General features: G+C 40.8%; 2 protein-coding genes across 2 annotated transcripts; both read right to left on the reverse strand.

Annotated features, from left to right (window-relative positions):
- Positions 1-1,060: 1,060 nt before the first annotated feature.
- LOC106601491 (E3 ubiquitin-protein ligase RNF186-like) lies at positions 1,061-3,345 on the reverse strand. Its single transcript, XM_014193714.2, has 3 exons — positions 3,173-3,345; positions 2,367-2,927; positions 1,061-1,364 (listed from the first exon to the last, which is right to left on the reverse strand). The coding sequence occupies exons 2-3, from the start codon at positions 2,702-2,704 to the stop codon at positions 1,289-1,291; spliced, it is 414 nt and encodes a 137-aa protein (XP_014049189.1). The 5' UTR covers positions 2,705-2,927; positions 3,173-3,345; the 3' UTR covers positions 1,061-1,288.
- Positions 3,346-18,702: 15,357 nt separating this feature from the next.
- On the reverse strand, positions 18,703-21,155 carry LOC123739207 (E3 ubiquitin-protein ligase RNF186-like). The gene is made up of 3 exons (XM_045713681.1): positions 20,822-21,155; positions 20,022-20,576; positions 18,703-19,031 (listed from the first exon to the last, which is right to left on the reverse strand). Exons 2-3 carry the CDS (start codon positions 20,357-20,359, stop codon positions 18,956-18,958), a joined length of 414 nt encoding a protein of 137 aa, XP_045569637.1. The 5' UTR covers positions 20,360-20,576; positions 20,822-21,155; the 3' UTR covers positions 18,703-18,955.
- Positions 21,156-22,421: the final 1,266 nt, after the last annotated feature.

The raw sequence follows: 22,421 nt of genomic DNA on the forward strand, positions 1-22,421 counted from the left end.
TATGGAAATTGCCATCATACAAATTGAGGCAGCAGAATTTGTGAAAATTAATATTTGTGTCATTCTCAAAACTTTTGGCCACGATTGTACTATATACTGCACTAGCCGGGCCCTGGTCAAAAGTAGTATACTATTTACTGCACTAGCCGGGCCCTGGTCAAAAGTAGTATACTATATACTGCACTAGCTGGACCCTGTTCAAAAGTAGTATACTATATACTGCACTAGCCGGGCCCTGGTCAAAAGTAGTATACTATATATTGCACTAGCCGGGCCCTGGTCAAAAGTAGTATATATATACTGCACTAGCTGGGTCCTGGTCAAAAGTAGTATACTATATACTGCACTAGCCGGGTCCTGGTCAAAAGTAGTATACTATATACTGTACTAGACGGGAATTAACACCTCCAACTCTTTTAGGGGTCCATAAATAGTTGGATATCGGACAGTTACTTTCCTAATGTAATGATAATAATAAGCAATTTCACACTCTTAGACAGGGTTATTTTAAAGTAGATGTATTTATTTACCAATAAATATAATCCCAATATAAAAAAACATGCTCTTTAAACAGAACAGATAAATAAAACATGTAAAATGAGGATAAACAAATCCACCTTCCCTTATATGGGGGATTGGAAATGATGCAGACAATTACATTGATAAAAGCAACAATCAATCTGCAATATTAAAGCAGTTATAAAATGATGTAATAATAAATACTAAACATCCACTTCCCTTCACGCAGTAATACACCTTTTATCAAATGATTAAACATCTATTATAAACATTGTTCACAGTATATTGTATTGTACACAGCACACAGTCTCTAACCTTCACCCCTCTATCTATCTATCTATCTATCTATCTATCTATCTATCTATCTATCTATCTATCTATCTATCTATCTATCTATCTATCTATCTATCTATCTATCTATCTATCTATCTATCTATCTATCTATCTATCTATCTATCTATCTATCTATCTATCTATCTATCTATCTATCTATCTATCTATCTATCTATCTATCTATCTATCTATCTATCCCTATCCATCCTTCATTATTATTTAACCCTTATTTTACCAGGTAAGTTGACTGAGAACATTACACATACCCAAAGTCAATCAAACCCAAAGAATATTAATAATTTGTTCATTCTTGCGTCATTATTGAAAATCCCCGGTCGGTCCTGTTTAGTGAATTAGCTTCATTACTCAATGAGTATCTCCTACTCTGAAATGGTAACATCCAGTCTTCTTTATCTCTGCTCTTCGTCTTCTCGGTTTACAGTACATTGTGCTTCATCCTCCTCAGGAAATTCTGTAGTTTGAGCCTCAGGCCACAATGCCTTGATGGAGACCTGGAGGACAGGAGAGTAGGGGGAAAGAAACAGAGTAGGCAGAGAGAGAAAGAGAGAGAGAGAGAGAGAAAGAGAGAGAGAGAATTACAGTTTAGTAATTGAACAGACTTCTGAACCTAAAAAGGAAGCTGTACAAGCTGCATAATACAATCATAATACGATCAAAGTAAAGAAACTGTCACCTAAAGTAAAACCATCACAGTACAACAATACAACTGATGAAGAGAGAAATCAAGACCAATAGATGTAGTGATACAGAAAGGGAGAGAGCAAAGAGAGAGAAAGGGAGAGATACGAGAGAGAGACAGAGAGAACAAGAGAGATACAAGAGAGAGAGAGAGAGAGAGAGAGAGAGAACAAGAGATACGAGAGAAACAGCGAGAGAGAGAAAGAAAAAAAGCAGAGCGCTGCAAAGTGGAGAGTGATATCAGAGAGTGATATCAGAGAGTGATATCAGAGAGTGATATCAGAGAGTGATATCAGAGAGTGATAGCAGAGAGTGATAGCAGAGAGTGATATCAGAGAGTGATAGCAGAGAGTGATAGCAGAGAGTGATATCAGAGAGTGATAGCAGAGAGTGATAGCAGAGAGTGATAGCAGAGAGTGATAGCAGAGAGTGATAGCAGAGAGTGATATCAGAGAGTGATAGCAGAGAGTGATATCAGAGAGTGATAGCAGAGAGTGATATCAGAGAGTGATATCAGAGAGTGATATCAGAGAGTGATAGCAGAGAGTGATAGCAGAGAGTGATAGCAGAGAGTGATATCAGAGAGTGATAGCAGAGAGTGATAGCAGAGAGTGATAGCAGAGAGTGATATCAGAGAGAGATAGCAGAGAGTGATAGCAGAGAGTGATAGCAGAGAGTGATATCAGAGAGAGATAGCAGAGAGAGATCGCAAAAGAGACAGAACAAAATGAGAGGAAGAACAGAGAGCAGAAGAAGATTTCTCCAGGTTTCTAAATCAGTCTATCAATCCATCCACCTTTGCCTGGGGTACTCACCATGTGTACGGTGTAGTGGTCTGTGTCTGTCTGTTAGCTTCCTTCCACTCTTCCTCCTCTTCCTCCTCCTCCTCTTCCTGTTGTGTGTCTAGTATCTGGTCCCAGATCTCAGTGTTAACCCACAGCGACCCCGGCAGGGTGAGGCTGGGCTCGGTGCAGGTGATCCAACGGCACAGTGGGCAGCAGACTGTCAGTAGGCTGCTCTGGTGCCTGGACATCGCCTGCAAGCACAGCCCACAGACTGTGTGCTTACAGTGGAGCATCCGAGGGATCTTCTCCCTACGAGAGTAGGATTGGAGGCAGACGCAGCACTCCATGTCCTCACTCATCAGACCCATGGCTGGATGGCTGGGGTGTGGATGGATGGATGGATGGATGGATGGATATACGGCTGGAGCACAGAGGAACTCTAGACAGAGAGTCAGTGTCTGGGCAGGAAGACGTGGGGTTTAAACGCTGGTCTGAGGTCAGTGTTCCCCTTGTGGTTTATTAAGGTCCTGGTTTGGATTTGATGAGGATGAGCTGATCCTAAATCTGTGCTTTGGAGCGTAGGTCAGGAATCTGCAAAAGACATTAAGATGTTAAAATAAATTAAATTAGACTCAGTGACTTCATCACTGGCACTATGTTAACATATATAATGTAATAACATATCTTAAATCAACAGGCTGTCATGTTTTTCTGAAAAGACATGAAGAAAAAATATCTTTAAAAATATCACACACATTTATAACATCCATAGTTATCAGATATAGATAAACCTTTTCACTTTTATTATTATCAATGAGAGGCAATATTTTACTTACAGGTTCTGGAAGATTGTCAGCACAGCGACCAACTATCTAACGACAAAACTTTGTGTGTGAGAGAGAAGAGTGTGTGCTCTTATTTTAAGCCTTGAGGGAGGAAACAAAATGCAGTTATTTTCCCAGAAAGGGCGGTTTCTCACCTCCTCTACTCTCAGGTGAGGCAGGAAAGTTCCATGGAAAGAGTTAAACACTTCCAAGTCACTTCTATACCATAGTAGGTCACGTCAGGAGAATTGCCAGGGCCGTGTATTGACATTTTGAGGGGGAGCATTTGTAGAACACTTTCTGTGGACTTGTAGAACCCTCTCTGTGTACGTGCCTGGTTATTGTAGTGTTTATGTACAGAATCAGTTCAATGGAAGCAGTTTCTCTTCTAGATAAGAGAAAATTGTTTTAAAGTCACGTGTTTCTAATAAAATCAAGTCACAAGTTCAGTGGAAACCTTGTAAACAACCACTCTAAACGGTCAATTAGAAATCAGTCTCCCTGTTGAAACTTGTAAATAAACAGGATTGACTTTTAACTGATCATTTATGACGGCTTTACTTTTTGTTGAACTGGAAATTCCAGGTGATACACGCCTGTCTGTTCACAATGTGAGCTAAGTGCCAACCACGCACGCATAACAGACACACAAACAAATACATTTATTCCATGAACAAAACATACAATTTCACATCGCATAATTAAGCATGGAATGTGTGTGTATCTCACTAATGAATTCCTATCATTAAAGGGCCAGAACAAGAGACTGAAAGAGCTTTGTCAAAGTCTTCTGCTAGCTTCTAATTGTTATTTTTCTGCTTTCTGAAGTAATGACTAAGTTGCACACTAAAACAACGTGAGCTAAATGACAGTAAATGATGAGTAATTCTGCTAGCCAGGGACGGTAACCAGCTCTACCATCAGCCCTGTTTGGTAACACAGGGACTTTGTCCCAAATGGAACCCTATTCCCTATATAGTGCACTACTTTAAAGGCAAAGGCTCTGGTCAAAAGTAGTGCACTACATATGGAACAGGGTAGCATTTGGGACACAGGCAGGGACAATAGAGCTGCCTACTTCTCTGACAGACACCTCAAGGCTACAATTATCAAGAAAGGTTAAGAACAATGAACCAAAAAGGAGCCATAAAATATACATATCAAACACAAAGTTTATATATATACATATAGACTGTTGTCTCCTCATTATGGTCTATATAGACTGTTGTCTCCTCATTAGGGTCTATATAGACTGTTGTCTCCACATTAGGGTCTATATAGACTGTTTTCTCCTCATTAGGGTCAAAATAGACTGTTGCGTTGTTGCTATACTAGTCAGCTAAGTCCATTGGATATTTAAACATATTGGTCTCTAAATCCGTGTCTCAGCACAGTTAGGGAGACTCACGGAGCCGGCCTGAACTGCTTGGCTCATGGGTTGACTGACAACAAACACTACCCAAGACGCATCAACTCATATCGTCATCTGTCTGAAATGGCATTCTATTCCCTGTACAGTATTCTCTACTAGCCAGACCCTAGTCAAAAGTAGTATACTATATACTGTACTAGTCAGGCCCTGGTCAAAAGTAGTATACTATATACCGTACTAGCCGGTCCCTGGTCAAAAGTAGTATACTATATACTGTACTAGCTGGGCCCTGGTCAAAAGTAGTATACTATATACTGCAGTAGCCGGTCCCTGGTCAAAAGTAGTATACAGTCGTGGCCAAAAGTTTTGAGAAAGACACAAATATTAATTTCTACAAAGTTTGCTGCTTCAGTGTTTTTAGATATTTTTGTCAGATGTTACTATGGAATGCTGAAGTATAATTACAAGCATTTCATAAGTGTCAAAGGCTTTTACTGACAATTACATGAAGTTGATGCAAAGAGTCAATATTTACAGTGTTGACCCTTCTTTTTCAAGACCTCTGCAATCCGCCCTGGCATGCTGTGAATTAACTTCTGGGCCACATCCTGACTGATGGCAGCCCATTCTTGCATAATCAATGCTTGGAGTTTGTCAGAGTTTGCGGGGTTTTGTTTGTCCACCTGCCTCTTGAGGATTGACCACAAATTCTCAATGGGATTAAGGTCTGGGGAGTTTCCTGGCCATGGACCCAAAATATCGATGTTTTGTTCCCGAGCCACTTAGTTATCACTTTTGCCTTATGGCTAGGTGCTCCATCATGCTGGAAAAGGCATTGTTCGTCACCAAACTGTTCCTGGATGGTTGGCAGAAGTTGCTCTCGGAGGATGTGTTGGTACTGTCATGACGTTGCCCTCTGTGGGTTTTCTATGCACCATCCCCTTACCTCTGTCTCCCACACCCAGGCTGCTGTGTTCAAAAGAGGTCGTAAATTCCTATGAGAAGATCCTGCCTCATGACCCCAGTATAGAGAGAGAGTGAGTTTTCATAGACCAAACATAGGAATTCTTCTACCTCACAGAACTTGACAACCGAACAATATTCAGGTTCTGGAGAAGGTATAAAAGATCGGAGAAGAATCCAGCAACGGACTGGTCCGTTTGTTGCAATTTTGTGAAACTCATGAGAGACAATACGGCCACATTACCATAATCATGTTTATAGAAGTCTCAGGTATGAGTTTTACATCTAAATGGTTGTATAAAATTAATGAATAAGGATGGAACTGTTTGTGAAATTGTGTAATGTGATTTTGGACTGTTTAACCTGTTAGGGCTAGGGGGCAGTATTGACACGGCTGGATAAAAAACGTACCCGATTTAATCTGGTTACTACTCCTGCCCAGTAACTAGAATATGCATATAATTATTGGCTTTGGATAGAAAACACTCCTAAGTTTCTAAAACTGTTTTAATGGTGTCTGTGAGTATAACAGAACTCAAATGGCAGGTCAAAACCTGAGAGATTCCTTTACAGGAAGTGGCCTGTCTGACCATTTATTGTCTTTCTTTGACATCTCTTTCCAAAACGTAGGATCTCTGCGGTAACGTGACACTTCCCACGGCTCCAATAGGCTCTCAGAACCCGGGAAAAACCTGAATGTCGTCATTCCAGCCCCAGGCTGAAACACATTATCGCCTTTCTCAAGTGGCCGATCAAGGGACAGTGGGCTTAGGCGCGTGCACTGGCCTCGCCCCGTCTTTGTGATTTTTCCTCTGTTTACCGAAAAGGAGATTCCCGGTCAGAATATTATCGCTTTTTTACGAGATAAATTGCATAGAAATTGATTTTAAACAGCGGTTGACATGCTTCGAAGTACGGTAATGGAATATTAAGAATTTTTTTGTCACGAATTGCGCCATGCTCGTAACCCTGATTTACCATTTCGGATAGTGTCTGGAACGCACGAACAAAACGGCGCTATTTGGATATAACGATGGATTATTTGGGACCAAACCAACATTTGTTATTGAAGTAGCAGTCCTGGGAGTGCATTCTGACGAAGACAACAAAGGTAATAACATTTTTGTTATAGTAAATCTGATTTTGGTGAAGGCTAAACTTGCCGGGTGTCTAAATAGCTAGCCCGTGATGGCTGGGCTATGTACTTAGAATATTGCAAAATGTGCTTTCACCAAAAAGCTATTTTAAAATCGGACATATCGAGTGCATAGAGGAGTTCTGTATCTATAATTCTTAAAATAATTGTTATGCTTTTTGTGAACGTTTATCGTGAGTAGTTTTGTAAATTGTTAGTAAATTCCCCGGAAGTTTGCGGGGGTATGCTAGTTCTGAACGTCACATGCTAATGTAAAAAGCTGTTTTTTGATATAAATATGAACTTGATTGAACAAAACATGCATGTATTGTATAACATAATGTCCTAGGGTTGTCATCTGATGAAGATCATCAAAGGTTAGTGCTGCATTTAGCTGTCTTCTGGGTTTTTGTGACATTATATGCTAGCTTGAAAAATGGGTGTCTGATTATTTCTGGCTGGGTACTCTGCTGACATAATCTAATGTTTTGCTTTCGTTGTAAAGCCTTTTTGAAATCGGACAGTGTGGTTAGATTAACGAGAGTCTTGTCTTTAAATAGCTGTAAAATAGTCATATGTTTGAGAAATTGAAGTAATAGGAATTTTAAGGTATTTGAAAATCGCGCGACTGGATTACACTGGCTGTTGCGTAGGTGGGACGAATTCGTCCCGCCTAGCCCAGAGAGGTTAATGAAGGAAACTCCAATTCCCTTTGGAGTCTTAACTAAATTCGAGGACCGCCCATGAGCACAGTTATGGTCTGGCGTCATGGGACAGGCCCTTCTCTGCTCTTCCGAATAAAACCCCGACCTTGGTTTTCTATCCCCAGACCCAGGTTACCTCAATTACGAGATGGCTAAAGGTTGGAGACCAGCTTACCTCGATAACGAGGGCCAAGGTTTGACCATGCATTTCTCTGGCTGAACTATTAACCATACCACGTGGTTAACCTCTCTAGGCTAGGCGGGATGAATTCGTCCCACCTACGTAACAGCCACTTGCAGCCTGTGGCGCGATTTTCAAAATCTTAAAAATCCTATTACTTCAATTTCTCAAACATATGACTATTTTACAGCCATTTAAAGATAAGACTCTCGTTAATCTAACCACACTGTCCGATTTCAAAAAGGCTTTACAACGAAAGCAAAACATTAGATTATGTCAGCAGAGTACCAAGCCAGAAATAATCAGACACCCATTTTTCAAGCCAGCATATAATGTCACCAAAACCCAGAAGACAGCTAAATGCAGCACTCACCTTTGATGATCTTCATCAGATGACAACCCTAGGACATTATGTTATACAATACATGCATGTTTTGTTCAATCAAGTTCATATTTATATCAAAAACCAGCTTTTTACATTAGCATGTGACGTTCAGAACTAGCATACCCCCCGCAAACTTCGCTAACATTTTACTAAATTACTCACGATAAACGTTCACAAAAAGCATAACAATTATTTTAAGAATTATAGATACAGACCTCCTCTATGCACTCGATATGTCCGATTTTAAAATAGCTTTTTGGTGAAAGCACATTTTGCAATATTCTAAGTACATAGCCCAGGCATCACGGGCTCGCTATTTAGACACCCGGCAAGTTTAGCACTCACCATAATCATATTTACTATTATAAAAATGTCATTACCTTTTGTTGTCTTCGTCAGAATGCACACCCAGGACAGCTACTTCAATAACAAATGTTGGTTTGGTCCAAAATAATCCATCGTTATATCCGAATAGCGGCGTTTTGTTCGTATGCGTTCCAGACACTATCCGAAATAGTAAAGAAGTGTCGGCGCTTGGCGCAATTCCTGACAATAAAATTCAAAGTATTCCATTGCCGTACGTCGAAGCATGTCAACCGCTGTTTAAAATCAATTTTTACGTCATTTTTCTCGTAGAAAAGCGATAATATTCCGACAGGGAATCTCCTTTTCGGCAAACAGAGGAAAAATCCCAAAGGCGGGGCGGTCGGGGTCACGCGCATAAGCTAGTGTCTCTTGATGGGCCACTTGAGAAAGGCGATAATGTGTTTCAGCCTGGGGCTGGAATGACGACATTCTCTTTTTTCCCGGGCTCTGAGAGCCTATGGAAGACGTGGGAAGTGTCACGTTAGAGCAGAGATCCTTAGTAAATGATAGAGATGGCAAAGAAGTTCCAGAAATGGTCAGACAGGCCACTTCCTGTAAAGGAATCTCTCAGGTTTTGACCTGCCATTTGAGTTCTGTTATACTCACAGACACCATTCAAACAGTTTTAGAAAATTTAGGGTGTTTTCTATCCATATGTAATAAGTATATGCATATTCTAGTTACTGAGTAGGAGTGGTAACCAGATTAAATCGGGTATGTTTTTTTATCCAGCCGTGTCAATGCTGCCCCCTAGCCCTAACAGGTTAAACTCTTAGACTATCGATACCGACAGAAAAAGGACAAGTCTTTGATATTAACCTGTTAGGGCTAGGGGGCAGTATTCACACGGCTGGATAAAAAAACATACCCGATTTAATCTGGTTACGACACGAATGTATGTCACTCTGAACTATCCATTCTAACCACGACAGAGCGAGAGAGAGAGGGCAGACAGACTCTCCAACAGAAACAAACTTTTCAACAGAGATCCAGACGACACACTGAGCATAAATATATATATTGATTGCAGTTGTTCCCGAATGAACTGAAGGCACTCTGTAGTGCCTTCTCAGTTGACCCCCCTTTTGCCTAACAAGCCGCCATGCCGGTTTAGCCCACTAGGGCACATTCCTCTATCATTTCTTGTAACGATATCTACTGTTTGTTATGCATTTCTGTGAATCACTTAGTTAGTAAATAAATGATTTTAAGACAAATGATGTATGGATGACTCATAGTGAAATTACTCATTTGTAATTATAGTATGGTCAGGGCGTGGCAGGGGGTGTTTGTTTTGTGTATTTTGGGGTATTTTGGTTCTAGGGGATTTTGGTTCTAGTTTTCTATTTCTATGTTTCTTTTTCTATGTGTGGCCAAGTATGGCTTCCAATCAGAGGCAGGTGTCTTTCGTTGTCTCTGATTGGAAGCCATACTTAGGCAGCCTGTTTTTCCTGTGTTTTTGTGGGTGGTTGTTTTTCATATAGTCGTAGTACCTTACGCAACTGTCGTTTTGTCGTTTGTTAGTATTTTTGTTTAAGTGTTCACTTTAACCTCTATGGGCTAGGTGGGACGCCCAACTACTCAACAGCCAGTGTAATTCAAAAACCTCAAAAATGCAAAAACTTAAATTTTTCAAACATATGACTATTTTACACCATTTTAAAGACAAGACTCTCGTTAATCTAACCACACTGTCCGATTTCAAAAAGGCTTTACAACGAAAGCAAAACATTAGATTATGTCAGCAGAGTACCCAGCCAGAAATAATCAGACACCCATTTTTCAAGCTAGCATATAATGTCACATAAACCCAAACCACAGCTAAATGCAGCACTAACCTTTGATGATCTTCATCAGATGACAACCCTAGGACATTGTTATACAATACATGCATGTTTTGTTCAATCAAGTTCATATTTATATCAAAAACCAGCTTTTTACATTAGCATGTGACTAGCATGTGACTAGCATTCCCACCAAACACTGCCGGTGAATTTACTAAATTACTCACGATAAACGTTCACAAAAAGCATAACAATTATTTTAAGAATTATAGATACAGAACTCCTCTATGCACTCGATATGTCCGATTTTAAAATAGCTATATACTGCACTAGCTGGGCCCTGGTCAAAAGTAGAATTCTATTTACTGCACTAGCCGTTTCCTGGTCAAAAATAGTATACTATTTACTGCACTAGCCGGGTCCTGGTCAATAGTAGTTGTCACAGCTGTCTTCAGAAATGGACCAAAATGCAGCAGAGTTAGTATTCATCCTTCAATTTAATTAGAACGAACACTATACAAGAACAAAAACAAGGAAACTGACAGCCAACAGTCCTGTCAGGTGCAACCACACTAAACAAGAAACAATTACCCACAACCCCAAAGAAAAACACACACTCCTAGATAGGACTCCCAATCAAAGGCAACTCAACACACCTGCCTTCAATTGGGAGTCCTAATCACCAACACAATCATTCACACACACAAAAACCCTGTCACATCCTGACCAAAACTAATCCAATTGCTCCCTCTGCTGGTCAGGATGTGACAGTAGTATAGTCAAAAGTAGTATACTATTTACTGTACTAGCCGGTCCCTGGTCAAAAGTAGTATACTATTTACTGCACTCGCCGGACCCTGGTCAATAGTAGTATACTATATATATATATATACTATACTGTGTGCTTACAGTGGAGCATCCGAGGGATCTTCTCCCTACAAGAGTAGGACTGGAGGCAGACGCAGCACTCCATGTCCTCACTCGTCAGACCCATGGCTGGATGGCTGGGGTGTGGATGGATGGATGGATGGATGGATGGATGGATGGATGGATGGATGGATGGATGGATGGATGAATGGATGGATGAATGGATGGATGGATGGATGGCTGGACGGATGGATGGACGGATGGATGGATGGAGCACAGAGGAATTCTGGACGGACAGTCAGTGTCTGGGCAGGAAGATGTGCGGTTTAAACGCTGGTCTGAGGTCAGTGTTCCCCTTGCGGTTTATTCAGGTCCTGGTTTGGATTTGATGAGGTTGAGCTGATCCTAGATCTGTGCTTTGGAGCGTAGGTCAGGAATCTGTAAAAGACATTAAGATGTTAAATTAAATTAAATTACTTCATCACTGGCACTATGTAAACATATATAATGTAGTAACATATCTTAAATCAACAGGCAATATTTTACTTACAAGCTCTGGAAGATTTTCAGCACAGCGACCAACTATCCAACGATAAAACTTTGTGTGTGAGAGAGAAGAGTGTGTGCTCTTATTTTAAGCCTTAAGGTAGGAAACAAAATTCAGTTATTTTCCCAGAAAGGGCGGTCTCTCACCTCCTCTACTCTCAGGTGAGGCAGGAAAGTTCCATGGAACGATGTAAACACTTCCAGGTCACTTCTATAGCATAGTAGGTCACTTCAGGAGAATTGCCAGGGCCGTGTATTGACATTTTGATAAGTTAATTATCTAATGAAGGTAAATGAATCAACAATCCATTATGAATTAGTAGTTATGTAGTATGGATAATAAACTGTAAGTCAATGTACTGAACATTAGTCCCATCAAGTCTAGACATGGGTGTGTGAGATACCGGGAGTAGCCTTCAAGGTCCTCCTAATCTATGGGGAAAGGAACAAGCAGTGCTGGAACAGTGGTGGGAGGTCAAGGAAGAGATACTGTTCACCTACTGTCTGTGCGTATGTGTGTGCATAGGTTATCTACGGTGGGTGTGGAGGTGTGTGCTTAAGGGGAGAGAGAGGATAAAATGAACATCTTTGTTATTTGGACCTCAGAACTTTCTCTGAATAAACTGTACAAGACCTTTTGCAGAAAGCTGAATCCTTGCCTAATTATTAACCCAGTGTCTTACAAACCCTGGGGATTAGTCAAGGATATATTGATTGTTAATTTATAGCATTAGGATAGAAAATTCCTTTGACACATTTACAGGGCAGGTGTTCATGTCTACAAAGGGCACATAGACTGAGTGTATAAAAGGTGTTTCTAATGTTTGGGTCAGTCAGTGTACGTCCAGTTTATGATGGATCAATCTTCTTTGGAGGAGAATTTTCACAAGAGAGGTGGGATCATTTGTAGAACCCTTTCTTTGGACTTGTAGAATCCTGTCTGCGGACTTGTAGAATCCTATCTGTGGAATTGCAGAACCCTCTCTGTGGACTTGAAGAACCCTCTCTGTGGACTTGTAGAACCCTCTCTGTGGACTTGTAGAACCCTCTCTGTGTACGTGCCTGGTTATTGTAGTGTTTATGTACAGAATCAGTTCAATGGAAGCAGTTTCTCTTCTAGATAATAGTCACAGTTCAGTGGAAGAAGTTGTTGATCTTCTCCTATGACCCTTTAATGACTCACTTATCTTACAGTATATGGTATACCTGTATATTGTGGATGACGTTGTGGATGACGTTTATTATAGTTTATATGGATCCCAGGACACCATGGAATTGTCAGGTGTTAATGAGTGAGTGGGCTGTCCAGTTGTTTTACCATAAAAATCTGATGAATTGATGGATGAATGAAACCCAAATCAGGAGAGTTTCAGGCTGCTGTGTTGTTATTGTTTTAAAGTCACGTGTTTCTACTAAAATCAGGTCACATGTTCAGTGGAAACCTTGTAAACAACCACTCTAAACGGTCAATTAGAAAACAGTCTCCCTGCTGAAACTTGTAAATAAACAGGCTTGACTTGTAATTGACAAATGATGACGGCTCTTCTTTAGGTTCACCTGGAAATTCCAGGTGATTCACGCCTGTCTATTCACAATGTCAGCTAAGTGCCAACCACTAACGCATAACAGACACAAACAAACAAATGTATTCCATGGACAAAACATACAATTTCACGTCGCATAATTAAGCATTGAATTTGTGTGTATCTCACTAATGAATTCCTATCATTAAAGGGCCAGAACAAGAGACTGAAAGAGCTTTGTCAAAGTCTTCTGCTAGCTTCTAATTGTTATTTTTCTGCTTTCTGAAGTAATGACTAAGCTGCACACTAAAACAACGTGAGCTAAATGACAGTAAATGATGAGTAATTCTGCTAGCCAGGGACGGTAACCAGCTCTACCGTCAGCCCTGTTTGGTAACACAGGGACATTTGTCCCAAATGGAACCCTATTCCCTATATAGTGCACTACTTTAAAGGCAAAGGCTCAGGTCAAAAGTAGGGCACTACATATGGAACAGGGTAGCATTTGGGACACAGCCAGGGACAATAGAGCTGCCTACTTCTCTGACAGACACCTCAAGGCTACAATTATCAAGAAAGGTTAAGAACAATAAACCAAAAAGGAGCCATAAAATATACATATCAAACACAAAGTTTATATATATACATATAGACTGTTGTCTCCTCATTATGGTCTATATAGACTGTTGTCTCCTCATTAGGGTCTATATAGACTGTTGTCTCCTCATTAGGGTCTATATAGACTGTTGTCTCCTCATTAGGGTCTATATAGACTGTTGTCTCCTCATTAGGGTCTATATAGACTGTTGTCTCCTCATTAGGGTCTATATAGACTGTTGTCTCCTCATTATGGTCTATATAGACTGTTGTCTCCTCATTAGGGTCTATATAGACTGTTGTCTCCTCATTAGGGTCTATATAGACTGTTGTCTCCTCATTAGGGTCTATATAGACTGTTTTCTCCTCATTAGGGTCAAAATAGACTGTTGCGTTGTTGCGATACTAGTCAGCTAAGTCCATTGGATATTTAAACATATTGGTCTCTAAATCCGTGTCTCAGCACAGTTAGGGAGACTCACGGCGCCGGCCTGAACTGCTTGGCTCATGGGTTGACTGACAACAAACACTACCCAAGACGCATCAACTCATATCGTCATCTGTCTGAAATGGCATGCTATTCCCTGTACAGTATTCTGTACTAGCCGGACCCTAGTCAAAAGTAGTATACTATATACTGTACTAGTCAGGCCCTGGTCAAAAGTAGTATACTATATACCGTACTAGCCGGTCCCTGGTCAAAAGTAGTATACTATATACTGTACTAGCTGGGCCCTGGTCAAAAGTAGTATACTATATACTGCACTAGCCGGTCCCTGGTCAAAAGTAGTATACAGTCGTGGTCAAAAGTTTTGAGAAAGACACAAATATTAATTTCTACAAAGTTTGCTGCTTCAGTGTTTTTTGATATTTTTGTCAGATGTTACTATGGAATGCTGAAGTATAATTACAAGCATTTCATATGTGTCATAGGCTTTTACTGACAATTACATGAAGTTGATGCAAAGAGTCAATATTTACAGTGTTGACCCTTCTTTTTCAAGACCTCTGCAATCCGCCCTGGCATGCTGTGAATTAACTTCTGGGCCACATCCTGACTGATGGCAGCCCATTCTTGCATAATCAATGCTTGGAGTTTGTCAGAGTTTGTGGGTTTTTGTTTGTCCACCTGCCTCTTGAGGATTGACCACAAATTCTCAATGGGATTAAGGTCTGGGGAGTTTCCTGGCCATGGACCCAAAATATCGATGTTTTGTTCCCGAGCCACTTAGTTATCACTTTTGCCTTATGGGTAGGTGCTCCATCATGCTGGAAAAGGCATTGTTCGTCACCAAACTGTTCCTGGATGGTTGGCAGAAGTTGCTCTCGGAGAATGTGTTGGTACTGTCATGACGTTGCCCTCTTTGGGTTTTCTATGCACCATTCCCCTACCTCTGTCTCCCACACCCAGGCTGCTGTGGTCAGAAGAGGTCGTAAATTCCTATGAGAAGATCCTGCCTCATGGCCCCAGTATAGAGAGAGAGTGAGTTTTCATAGACCAAACAAAGGAATTCTTCTACCTCACAGAACTTGACAACCAAACAATATTCAGGTTCTGGAGAATGTATAAAAGATCGGAGAAGAATCCAGCAACGGACTGGTCCGTTTGGTGCAATTTTGTAAAACTCATGAGAGACAATACGGCCACATTACCATAATCATGTTTATAGAAGTCTCAGGTATGAGTTTTACATCTAAATGGTTGTATAAAATGAATGAATAAGGATGGAACTGTTTGTGAAATTGTGTAATGTGATTTTGGACTGTTTAATGAAGGAAACTCCAATTCCCTTTGGAGTCTTAACTAAATTCGAGGACCGCCCATGAGCACAGTTATGGTCTGGCGTCATGGGACAGGCCCTTCTCTGCTCTTCCGAATAAAACCCCCACCTTGGTTTTCTATCCCCAGACCGAGCTTACCTCAATTACGAGATGGCTAAAGGTTGGAGACCAGCTTACCTCGATAACGAGAGGGCCAAGGTTTGACCATGCATTTCTCTGGCTGAACTTTTAACCATACCACGTGGTTAAACTCCTAGACTATCGATACCGACAGAATAAGGACAAGTCTTTGATATTAATTACTAGTCTGCAGCTAGGAATTCGGTATCATTGAACGCGAAGACCGACAACCGCCGAAAACAGCTATTCTATAACGACATGAATGTATGTCACTCTGAACTATCCATTCTAACCACGACAGAGAGAGAGAGAGGGCAGACAGACTCTCCAACAGAAACAAACTTTTCAACAGAGATCCAGACGACACACTGAGCATAAATATATATATTGATTGCAGTTTTTCCCGAATGAGTGAGCGTTCATGTGCAAAGATTTAGCATTTCAATTGTTATAATTATCAACTCTGTAGTGCCTTCTCAGTTGACCCCCCTTTTGCCTAACAAGCCGCCATGCCGGTTTAGCCCACTAGGGCACATTCCTCTATCATTTCTTGTAACGATATCTACTGTTTGTTATGCATTTCTGTGAATTACTTAGTTAGTAAATAAATGATTTTAAGACAAATGATGTATGGATGACTCATAGTGAAGACTGGGTTCATGCAGATAACCAACAATTTACGATGTTTGGAATGAGACTGATGTGAGGTAACTAATTCGTCATTAATCAGAAGACTAATAGATCAGATATTATAATATCTGAAAGTTGTATTAGGAAAATTATAACTTTTTAATCTGAATATTTTCCTTGGTGTCCCTACCTCCTAGTTAATTACAGTTACACAATTAATCAGTTTAATCGAGGAATAATAATTACAGAGTTATTTGTGTGACGTCCTGACCAGTAAAGGGGTCATTTGTAATTATAGTATGGTCAGGGCGTGGCAGGGGGTGTTTGTTTTGTGTATTTTGGGGTATTTTGGTTCTAGGGGATTTTGGTTCTAGTTTTCTATTTCTATGTTTCTTTTTCTATGTGTGGCCAAGTATGGCTTCCAATCAGAGGCAGGTGTCTTTCGTTGTCTCTGATTGGAAGCCATACTTAGGCAGCCTGTTTTTCCTGTGTTTTTGTGGGTGGTTGTTTTTCATATAGTCGTAGTACCTTACGCAACTGTCGTTTTGTCGTTTGTTAGTATTTTTGTTTAAGTGTTCACTTTAATCAAAATAAAGAAAGAAGATGAGCACTATACCCACTGCGCCTTGGTCTGTCCCTTACGACGTATGTGACAATTTGATAAATATGTCTTCACTTTTATTGATGCCAAAGACACGACAGTACCATTCTTTATTCATGGATGTGTTGTTAGACAAAATTGTGAGTGAGCCCACTCCCTTGGCTGAGAAGCTACCCCACACATGAATGGTCTCAGGATGCTTTACTGTTAGCATGACACAGGACTGATGGTAGCGCTCACCTTGTCTTCTCCGGACAAGCTTTTTTCCAGATGCCCCAAACAATCGGAAAGGGGATTCATCAGAGAAAATGACTTTACCCCAGTCCTCAGCAGTCCAATCCCTGTACCTTTTGCAGAATATCTGTCTGTCCCTGATGTTTTTCCTGGAGAGAAGTGGCTTCTTTGCTGCCCTTCTTGACACCAGGCCATCCTCCAAAAGTCTTCACCTCACTGTGCGTGCAGATTCACTCACACCTGCCTGCTGCCATTCCTGAGCAAGCGCTGTACTGGAGGTGCCCGATCCCACAGCTGAATCAACTTTAGGAGACGGTCCGCACTTGCTGGACTTTCTTGGGCGCCTTGAAGCCTTCTTCACAACAATTGAACCGCTCTCCTTGAAGTTCTTGATGATCCAATAAATGGTTGATTTTGGTGCAATCTTGCTGGCAGCAATTTCCTTGCCTGTGAAGCCTTTTTTGTGCAAAGCAATGATGACGACACGTGTTTCCTTGCAGGTAACCATGATTGACAGAGGAAGAACAATGATTCCAAGCACCACCCTCCTTTTGATGCTTCCAGTCTGTTATTCAAACTCAATCAGCATGACAGACCGATCTCCAGCATCGTCCTCGTGGCAGGGCTGAAATGCAGTGGAAATGTTTTTTGGGGGATTCAGTTCATTTGAATGGCAAAGAGGGACTTTGCAATTCATCTGATCACTCTTCATAACATTCTGGAGTATATGGAAATTGCCATCATACAAATTGAGGCAGCAGAATTTGTGAAAATTAATATTTGTGTCATTCTCAAAGCTTTTGGCCACGATTGTACTATATACTGCACTAGCCGGGCCCTGGTCAAAAGTAGTATACTATTTACTGCACTAGCCGGGCCCTGGTCAAAAGTAGTATACTATATACTGCACTAGCTGGACCCTGTTCAAAAGTAGTATACTATATACTGCACTAGCCGGGCCCTGGTCAAAAGTAGTATACTATATATTGCACTAGCCGGGCCCTGGTCAAAAGTAGTATACTATATACTGCACTAGCTGGGTCCTGGTCAAAAGTAGTATACTATATACTGCACTAGCCGGGTCCTGGTCAAAAGTAGTATACTATATACTGTACTAGACGGGAATTAACACCTCCAACTCTTTTAGGGGTCCATAAATAGTTGGATATCGGACAGTTACTTTCCTAATGTAATGATAATAATAAGCAATTTCACACTCTTAGACAGGGTTATTTTAAAGTGGATGTATTTATTTACCAATAAATATAATCCCAATATAAAAAAACATGCTCTTCAAACAGAACAGATAAATAAAACATGTAAAATGAGGATAAACAAATCCACCTTCCCTTATATGGGGGATTGGAAATGATGCAGACAATTACATTGATAAAAGCAACAATCAATCTGCAATATTAAAGCTGTTATAAAACGATGTAATAATAAATACTAAACATCCACTTCCCTTCACGCAGTAATACACCTTTTATCAAATGATTAAACATCTATTATAATCATTGTTCACAGTATATTGTATTGTACACAGCACACAGTCTCTAACCTTCACCCCTTTATCTATCTATCTATCTATCTATCTATCTATCTATCTATCTATCTATCTATCTATCTATCTATCTATCTATCTATCTATCTATCTATCTATCTATCTATCTATCTATCTATCTATCTATCTATCTATCTATCTATCTATCTATCTATCTATCTATCTATCTATCTATCTATCTATCTATCTATCTATCTATCTATCTATCTATCCTTCATTATTATTTAACCCTTATTTTACCAGGTAAGTTGACTGAGAACATTACACATACGCAAAGTCAATCAAACCCAAAGAATATTAATAATTGGTTCTATCTTGCGTCATTATTGAAAATCCCCGGTCGGTCCTGTTTAGTGAATTAGCTTCATTACTCAATGAGTATCTCCTACTCTGAAATGGTAACATCCAGTGTTCTTTATCCCTGCTCTTCGTCTTCTCGGTTTACAGTACATTGTGCTTCATCCTCCTCAGGAAATTCTGTAGTTTGAGCCTCAGGCCACAATGCCTTGATGGAGACCTGGAGGACAGGAGAGTAGGGGGGAAAGAAACAGAGTAGGCAGAGAGAGAAGAAGAAGAGAAGAAAGAGAGAGAGAAAAAGAAGAGAAAGAGAGAGAGAGAGAGAGAGAGAGAGAGAGAGAGAGAGAGAGAGAGAGAGAATTACAGTTTAGTAATTGAACAGACTTCTGAACCTAAAAAGGAAGCTGTACAAGCTGCATAATACAATCATAATACGATCAAAGTAAAGAAACTGTCACCTAAAGTAAAACCATCACAGTACAACAATACAACTGATGAAGAGAGAAATCAAGACCAATAGATGTAGTGATACAGAAAGGGAGAGAGCAAAGAGAGAGAAAGGGAGAGATACGAGAGAGAGACAGAGAGAACAAGAGAGATACAAGAGAGAGAGAGAGAGAGAGAGAGAGAACAAGAGATACGAGAGAAACAGCGAGAGAGAGAAAGAAAAAAGCAGAGCGCTGCAAAGTGGAGAGTGATATCAGAGAGTGATAGCAGAGAGTGATAGCAGAGAGTGATTGCAGAGAGTGATAGCAGAGAGTGATAGCAGAGAGTGATAGCAGAGAGTGATAGCAGAGATTGATATCAGAGAGTGATAGCAGAGAGTGATAGCAGAGAGTGATAGCAGAGAGTGATAGCAGAGAGTGATAGCAGAGAGTGATATCAGAGAGTGATATCAGAGAGTGATATCAGAGAGTGATAGCAGAGAGTGATAGCAGAGAGTGATAGCAGAGAGTGATATCAGAGAGTGATAGCAGAGAGTGATAGCAGAGAGTGATAGCAGAGAGTGATAGCAGAGAGTGATATCAGAGAGTGATAGCAGAGAGTGATAGCAGAGAGTGATAGCAGAGAGAGATATCAGAGAGTGATAGCAGAGAGAGATCGCAAAAGAGACAGAACAAAATGAGAGGAAGAACAGAGAGCAGAGGAAGATTTCTCCAGGTTTCTAAATCAGTCTATCAATCCATCCACCTTTGCCTGGGGTACTCACCATGTGTACGGTGTAGTGGTCTGTGTCTGTCTGTTAGCTTCCTTCCACTGTTCTTCCTCTTCCTCCTCCTCCTCTTCCTGTTGTGTGTCTAGTATCTGGTCCCAGATCTCAGTGTTAACCCACAGCGACCCCGGCAGGGTGAGGCTGGGCTCGGTGCAGGTGATCCAACGGCACAGTGGGCAGCAGACTGTCAGTAGGCCGCTCTGGTGCCTGGACATCGCCTGCAAGCACAGCCCACAGACTGTGTGCTTACAGTGGAGCATCCGAGGGATCTTCTCCCTACGAGAGTAGGATTGGAGGCAGACGCAGCACTCCATGTCCTCACTCATCAGACCCATGGCTGGATGGCTGGGGTGTGGATGGATGGATGGATGGATGGATATACGGCTGGAGCACGGAGGAACTCTAGACAGAGTCAGTGTCTGGGCAGGAAGACGTGGGGTTTAAACGCTGGTCTGAGGTCAGTGTTCCCCTTGTGGTTTATTAAGGTCCTGGTTTGGATTTGATGAGGATGAGCTGATCCTAAATCTGTGCTTTGGAGCGTAGGTCAGGAATCTGCAAAAGACATTAAGATGTTAAAATAAATTAAATTAGACTCAGTGACTTCATCACTGGCACTATGTTAACATATATAATGTAATAACATATCTTAAATCAACAGGCTGTCATGTTTTTCTGAAAAGACATGAAGAAAAAATATCTTTAAAATTATCACACACATTTATAACATCCATAGTTATCAGATATAGATAAACCTTTTCACTTTTATCATTATCAATGAGAGGCAATATTTTACTTACAGGTTCTGGAAGATTGTCAGCACAGCGACCAACTATCTAACGACAAAACTTTGTGTGTGAGAGAGAAGAGTGTGTGCTCTTATTTTAAGCCTTGAGGGAGGAAACAAAATGCAGTTATTTTCCCAGAAAGGGCGGTTTCTCACCTCCTCTACTCTCAGGTGAGGCAGGAAAGTTCCATGGAAAGAGTTAAACACTTCCAGGTCACTTCTATACCATAGTAGGTCACGTCAGGAGAATTGCCAGGGCCGTGTATTGACATTTTGAGGGGGAGCATTTGTAGAACACTTTCTGTGGACTTGTAGAACCCTCTCTGTGGACTTGTAGAACCCTCTCTGTGGACTTGTAGAACCCTCTCTGTGGACTTGTAGAACCCTCTCTGTGGACTTGAAGAACCCTCTCTGTGGACTTGAAGAACCCTCTCTGTGGACTTGTAGAACCCTCTCTGTGGACTTGTAGAACCCTCTCTGTGGACTTGTAGAACCCTCTCTGTGGACTTGAAGAACCCTCTCTGTGGACTTGAAGAACCCTCTCTGTGGACTTGTAGAACCCTCTCTGTGGACTTGTAGAACCCTCTCTGTGGACTTGTAGAACCCTCTCTGTGGACTTGTAGAACCCTCTCTGTGGACTTGTAGAACCCTCTCTGTGGACTTGTAGAACCCTCTCTGTGTACGTGCCTGGTTATTGTAGTGTTTATGTACAGAATCAGTTCAATGGAAGCAGTTTCTCTTCTAGATAATAGTCACAGTTCAGTGGAAGAAGTTGTTGATCTTCTCCTATGACCCTTTAATGACTCACTTATCTTACAGTATATGGTATACCTGTATATTGTGGATGACGTTTATTATAGTTTATATGGATCCCAGGACTCCATGGAAATGTCAGGTGTTAATGAGTGAGTGGGCTGTCCAGTTGTTTTACCATAAAAATCTGATGAATTGATGGATGAATGAAACCCAAATCAGGAGAGTTTCAGGCTGCTGTGTTGTTATTGTTTTAAAGTCACGTGTTTCTAATAAAATCAGGTCACAAGTTCAGTGGAAACCTTGTAAACAACCACTCTAAACGGTCAAATAGAAAACAGTCTCCCTGCTGAAACTTGTAAATAAACAGGCTTGACTTGTAATTGACAAATGATGACGGCTCTTCTTTAGGTTCACCTGGAAATTCCACGGTGATTCACGCCTGTCTATTCACAATGTCAGCTAAGTGCCAACCACTAACGCATGACAGACACACAAACAAACAAATGTATTCCATGGACAAAACATACAATTTCACGTCGCATATTTAAGCATGGAATGTGGGTGTATCTCACTAATGAATTCCTATCATTAAAGGGCCAGAACAAGAGACTGAAAGAGCTTTGTCAAAGTCTTCTGCTAGCTTCTAATTGTTATTTTTCTGCTTTCTGAAGTAATGACTAAGCTGCACACTAAAACAACGTGAGCTAAATGACAGTAAATGATGAGTAATTCTGCTAGCCAGGGACGGTAACCAGCTCTACCATCAGCCCTGTTTCGTAACACAGGGACTTTGTCCCAAATGGAACCCTATTCCCTATATAGTGCACTACTTTAAAGGCAAAGGCTCTGGTCAAAAG

This window comes from Salmo salar, unplaced genomic scaffold (assembly GCF_905237065.1).
Source record: "Salmo salar unplaced genomic scaffold, Ssal_v3.1, whole genome shotgun sequence".
NCBI classification, from domain to species: Eukaryota; Metazoa; Chordata; class Actinopteri; order Salmoniformes; family Salmonidae; genus Salmo; species Salmo salar.